General features: G+C 43.8%; 1 protein-coding gene across 1 annotated transcript in view; it reads left to right on the forward strand.

Moving 5' to 3' along the window:
- Positions 1-5973, forward strand: part of LOC107552419 (neurexin-2-like) — a gene marked incomplete at its 3' end in the record, with an annotated part of 297359 nt that overhangs the window by 285923 nt on the left and 5463 nt on the right. The window contains exon 8 of the mRNA XM_016234286.1: positions 2903-3064. Within this exon, the coding sequence (XP_016089772.1) occupies positions 2903-3064 (162 nt within the window). The remainder of the gene's footprint in view (positions 1-2902; positions 3065-5973) is intronic.

Raw genomic sequence — 5973 nt, forward strand, 5'->3', positions numbered from 1 at the left:
GAGAGAGGGGGTGTGTGTGTGTGTGTGTGAGAGAGAGGGTGTGTGTGTGTGTGTGTTGTAGGTGTGGTTGATCGTGTGGGTCAGGAAAAGCACCACACTCCACTGCACACACACTCATCTGCTCTCTCTCGCAGTCTCTCTCTCTCTGCTGCTGTGTCTCTGTGGTGAAGCGCGAGAGCTGCAGTTGTTTCTGGTTGTAACGCTGATGGCTTTAGTATTCCAGTGTGTTTCACTGAGGGATTACGTGTGCTTATCTGAACATGCTCTCTGTGTTGTCACGAGGGGTTTTAGGGTAAAATAAGTCAATATATCTAAGAGACAAATGGCCCATTAACACATTATCAGCTCGTGGAGCCTGACTTATCTGGCCTTGAGCGGCTGTGTTTCTGATGCACACGAGCGCCGCTGCATGTGGCTTTCACTGCTTATCTGCAGCGCAGAGCAGAACTACAGCCACTGATGCTGCTTCAGCTGCTCTGAGATCAATCAGCAGCTAACAACAGCACTGCGGCGCTCGCATGAACAGACAGACCTCATGCACACATACGCACAGCTGATTCGTTTGGTCCTGGTGACACTCACACTCACACAGTACTACCTGCCTGATTGATTACATCATCACAAAATCATCACAGCTCTGATCTGATAAATGCGACTATAAGTAGTATATTAATATATTATAAACATTAACATCATGATTTTCTGTAAAGCTGCTTCATGACAGTGTGTGAAAACCACTTTACAAATACATTTGTCATGTGAGCAGTAAAGCCACACAAACGGGATGTTTCATGCGTCTGACGTGCGATTGCTCTTTCGCAGCATTAGTGTAAGTTCATGGAGCGACAGCTGGTTTTTCTTTCCATAAATCTCATGAATCTGTGTGCTCGGGTCAAGCGACTGGGGAAAATGCTCGACGTATAATCGCTTCCCACATATTACATCATCTTCCTGATGGTTTATATATAAATGTATAACGCTCACCTGACATTTGTCTGCAGGCGAATCCTGAGGCTGTCAAAATGAGCATAAATGATACGCTGACATGAGTTACTAATGTGATGCTCTTCATCTGAAACCACTTTAAACAGCACTCTGATATTCTTATATGTACAGTGGGTACGGAAAGTATTCAGACCCCCTTAAATTTTTCACTCTTTGTTATATTGCAGCCATTTGCTAAAATCATTTAAGTTAATTTTCATTATACAAGCAGCTGTAGTGAGCTTATGGATATAGATTAAAGGAGAGACTACATGTCACGATCTGCCTAATGTTTTGGAGCGAGGAGACGTGGGAGAATTAACGGAGAGTCTTTAATGAACCAAAACAGGTGGTGTTTCATTGGTGCTGTAATTTGGCTGAATGTAATGTGTTTGGCAGTATTGTTCTGGTCCGGATCAGTGTGATGGGGGTGAGTGGATGTTAGTGGAACATCAGGACTGAAGCTCTCTCTCTCTCGCTCTCTCGCTCTCTCTCTCTCTCTCTCTCTCTCTCTCTCTCTCGCGGGTCTGTCTCACAGGTGGCTGTCAGCTGGATCTCTCTCTTGCCGTAATGATTTATTTATCCTGATAATGCTGGAGTCCAGGCCAGAAACGAGCGCTGAAAACACTGACTTCATGCCAGAGCGTTATCAGACACTGACACACACTTACACACACACACACACTCACACACACTCACACACACACACACACACACACACTCACACACACAGACATCCTTTATTTCTAAAAGTGTAGAGAAGAGGAAGAAGAGTTTGACACGCTGATGAAGGTCCAAACCCAGACGAGACTGACGTCAGCTCCACAGCATTAACGGCCAAAGCTCTCAGAGCACGACAGCAGACATAAAAATGTGTTGCGCTGTACGGGAGAACGAAAGAAACGAGCGTCTCGTGAAGTGAGCGATGCTGCGATCATGACGACGAGCGCTCTGGGAAACGCTTCTTCAGGCGCAGCTGATTCATGAAGTCACTGAATCCCAGCAGACTCCTCTTCATTTGAAGCGGTCAGACGTGTTGGACTGTTCGGAGCACAGATTTCAGTAGAAGCTGCTTTGTGTTTTGTTGTGAAGAGAAATCATTTCGGCTTAGTATAGTTAGGATAGTCGTTGAATAAAAATATAATTTGACAGATAAAGTCGTCTGCTTCGCTGCCAAGCGTCTGCCTTTATCAGCACAGGTTTTAATTAGACACGTTCAGTCAGAAAGGCCAAAAACATCATTATTATTCAACAAATAAGTGATTCTGACAAATCATTTTAAAAAGCGAAGTGATGCAGTAAACACATGTGCGAGTGTGTGTTGGTTTGTTAATCGTTACAGAGCCTGCAGGATGATAGAAATACACTCCCAATCAGAGCATGTTATATAAGTATATATATATATATATAAGTAATTTTATTTCAGCTAGTTTCATTAACTTGATGTACTAAACTAACACTAAAATAAAAATGAATACAAAGTATATAGACATATTTAAAAACAACAAAAACTGATCAAAATGACAAACAAAAATGACTAAAACTTTAGAATTAACATGGAAAATATAAAAAATTAAAATATAGAAAATATATTAAAGAAATAACTCAAATCGAATTCAAAAACGCAAAAAGAACGCTGCTTTTCTTAGTCTTTCGTCCACGTTAGTGAGCTCAAAGCGTGCTCTTGTCAGTATCTTGTAGAGTGTGTTTGATTCGCGTCTCCTGGTGATTCAGTGGTGAAGCGGGGTGTTCTGTGTTCAGCTGCGCTCCAAAGAAGCGTTCCCTCGCACCCGGAGCCGCACAACCACAACGACTCCTTAATCCAGTGTCTCTGTCTCTCTCTCCCGTCTCTCTGCTCCTCCCGGGACATCTCTCTCTGTCTCTGTCTCTGTCTCTGTCTCTGTCTCTCCGCCCGCAGGTCACCATCTCGGTGGACGGTATTCTGACCACCACCGGATACACGCAGGAGGACTACACCATGCTGGGCTCCGATGACTTCTTCTACATCGGAGGAAGCCCGAACACGGCCGACCTGCCCGGATCTCCCGTCAGCAACAACTTCATGGGCTGCCTGAAAGACGTGAGTCGACTGATCATCAGGAACGCCCTGATTAACCCCTGAGCTGCTCTGGTGATCTGATCTGGTGTTTCTAAACACCACCAAGTGCTTGTAAACCTCTCATTATCAGGACATCTTGGGTATGATCTTTTCTCAGCTGGTTTCCTTTCAGTTAGCACAGATCTGAGCTCATGCACCTCAGTTTTTGAGCGATAAAGACATTATTTGTGGATAATTTTGCCAGAGTTCACTCAAAGAGTGAGGCACAGATCAATGAGGCCTACGATCAATCAGCTCCAAAGGAAACACGACAGATGTGCTAACAGAAAGAGAACAGGTTGACAAAAAGATTCAGTACAATCAGAGATTCAATTTTTAGTAGTTCTTGTAATTTATTGAATAGGAACACCACAAGTGTAACAAGCTGGGAAAAATCCCAAAAGAGTACCGAAATGACCAAAACATGTTTTTGGGAAGTTTTTTTAAAGTCAGTAAGTTTTAGTCCCATGTGAAAATATTAAGTAGCAAAAGAAAATCCTCCGGGTCACAATGAATGAGACGCAATTTGAGGGTCAAAGGTGAAGTAGGTCATTTCTGTTCGTGTGAGCAGATGAAACGACATGTGCTCAGCCAATGGTGTGAGTTTGGGGGCGGGGCTAACTGTTTGAGTGACGGCAGGTGGGCGGAGTGTTTGAAGTCTGTAATGCTGTCATCACTGTAGTAATAATAATAATAACAATTAAATTAAAACGAGCTAACGCAATTGCTGAACATTTTGTCACTCCTTCATCTTATTGTGCTTTATCCACTAAAATGCAAAATCATGTAAAATTCACAAAAATCCATTAGTGCTGAGACTAACGTTGCATTGACTGAAACTGGGCAGTGGGTTTCTAGTTCCCAGCAGCAGCTCTGCATATAACATCGAATTCATTTTGAAACTTTGAAACTAAGTGTCATTTTGTGTGTTTTTCTGGAGCGAAGAGAGAGACCTGCAGTTATGTTTGACATTTAAAAGAGTTTGTGGTTCCCATTGTGCTGAAGAGTCTCTACATGAATGAATTCTACACAGTTATTAATATTGCTCACTGTTTTAACATTAGTTTTGTAATGTACTGACAACTGTTAGCCTCGTTTCTTTTAGCGTGTTCATTTTTGATAGTCTTTGCTGGAAACATGCCATGAAATGTGCCTAAACAAACTGAGAGCACATTATTAGTAACGTGGGCAAGACACAAGAGTACTCCAGTAAACGGGCGTGGGCGATCTCCGGCGAACAATGTCCAAACAGGGTAATCCGAAACACAAGCGATAGTCCAGGCGAGAGGTAAACAGTATCTGAACAGGGCGAGACGAAAGGGGTAATCCAAGACAGGCGAAATCGTTCAGGCCAGGCAGAGAACAGGCGAAACTAGAGAACAGGCTAGAGTACAAACACGGGAGAACAGACTATGAAGGCTAAACTCTCCGTAAATGACTAAACGGAAGTCCATAGACTGGATTCGTGACAATGATGATGATGATGATGATGATGATGCCAAAAAAACAAAGTTTATCGAGCTTGAAAACGTGATGACTGTATCACTCTAAAATAATCTCAGTGCTGCACGGTTCATGCCAATTATAATGTGCATTAGCAAACACAGCGTGCACTTCATTTACACATTCATCATTCACTTCATTTACAACTTCATGGTGGATGATCAGTAACGAGAAGCATTGTCAACTAAACTGTCTTTTCTAATAAATAAATAAATAAATAAATAATAAATTAATCAAAATAAAACACAAAAGCATGGAATATTTAGTTTTCCTGCACGTCATCCTGAACCGTAATCATAATTTATTTTCACTTATGCATTCGGCAGACACTTTTATCCAAAGCGACATCGTATTCAGTTTTTGTATCAGTTCAAGCATTCCCTGGGAATCGAACCCAAGCCGCACTTTAGTGTTTGAGCTACAGAAACACTGTAAACAATACTGTTCGGCTGCTTTAGAAGATTCACTCCTGCACTTATTGCTCCTAAAACGAGACACCGTGAAGCCCCTTCGACGCTGAGCTCTGCTGCCAAAAGCTGCTCCATTTGCTGTGATGGGCTAATTGAGTGTAAGACTAGAGGAGGTGGGTGTGTGTCCTGTGGGGAAGAAAGTCCAGCAGTTCTGTAATTGCAGTTTAATAGACAATTAAGAGTAAGTCATAAATCTCGGCGATCTACCGAGAGAGCAGCGCTCACGCTGAAACACTCACTCGTGCGAACACACATGGCTCATGCACGCTTCTCCTCCTTCTTCTTCTGGCCAGGCTCCATCTCCGTCAACAGCCGCTCCATTCCCTTCAGCTCTAACGAGGGCAGTGAGATCCTGGACCTGGACAGTGACATGTATCTGGGTGGTTTGCCGGAGAGCGGTCAGGGCCTGATCCTGCCGCCCGAGGTGTGGACCGCGCTGCTCAACTACGGCTACGTGGGCTGCGTCCGCGACCTCTTCATCGACGGCAAGAGTCGAGACGTGCGGCGTCTGGCGGAGATCCAGAGCGTGCCGGGCGTCAGCAGCTTCTGCACGCGCGAGCTCCAGAAGAGGTGCAGCAGCGCCCCCTGCGCCAACGGAGGACAGTGCAAGGAGGGCTGGAACCGCTACATCTGCGACTGCACCGGCATCGGATTCCTGGGAGGCAACTGTGAGATCGGTGGGTAAAACTAATGACAAATACCACAAAACACAGGTGTTAATGACATAAACAGTGCGGAATGATTTCCTGCTAGTCCTAACAGCAGTGTCAAGGCACAGAAATTGAATAAAGTCATAAGAAGTAAAATACCACTGCGCTGTATATATTAAATATAGATTTTTTTTCTTCACCCCAAAAATAAAAAAAGATCCTCACACTCAGGTCATCCAAGATCAGGATGAGTGTGTGTCTTCATCAG

Source organism: Sinocyclocheilus grahami, unplaced genomic scaffold (genome assembly GCF_001515645.1).
Source record: "Sinocyclocheilus grahami isolate Dianchi unplaced genomic scaffold, SAMN03320097.WGS_v1.1 scaffold450.1, whole genome shotgun sequence".
NCBI classification, from domain to species: Eukaryota; Metazoa; Chordata; class Actinopteri; order Cypriniformes; family Cyprinidae; genus Sinocyclocheilus; species Sinocyclocheilus grahami.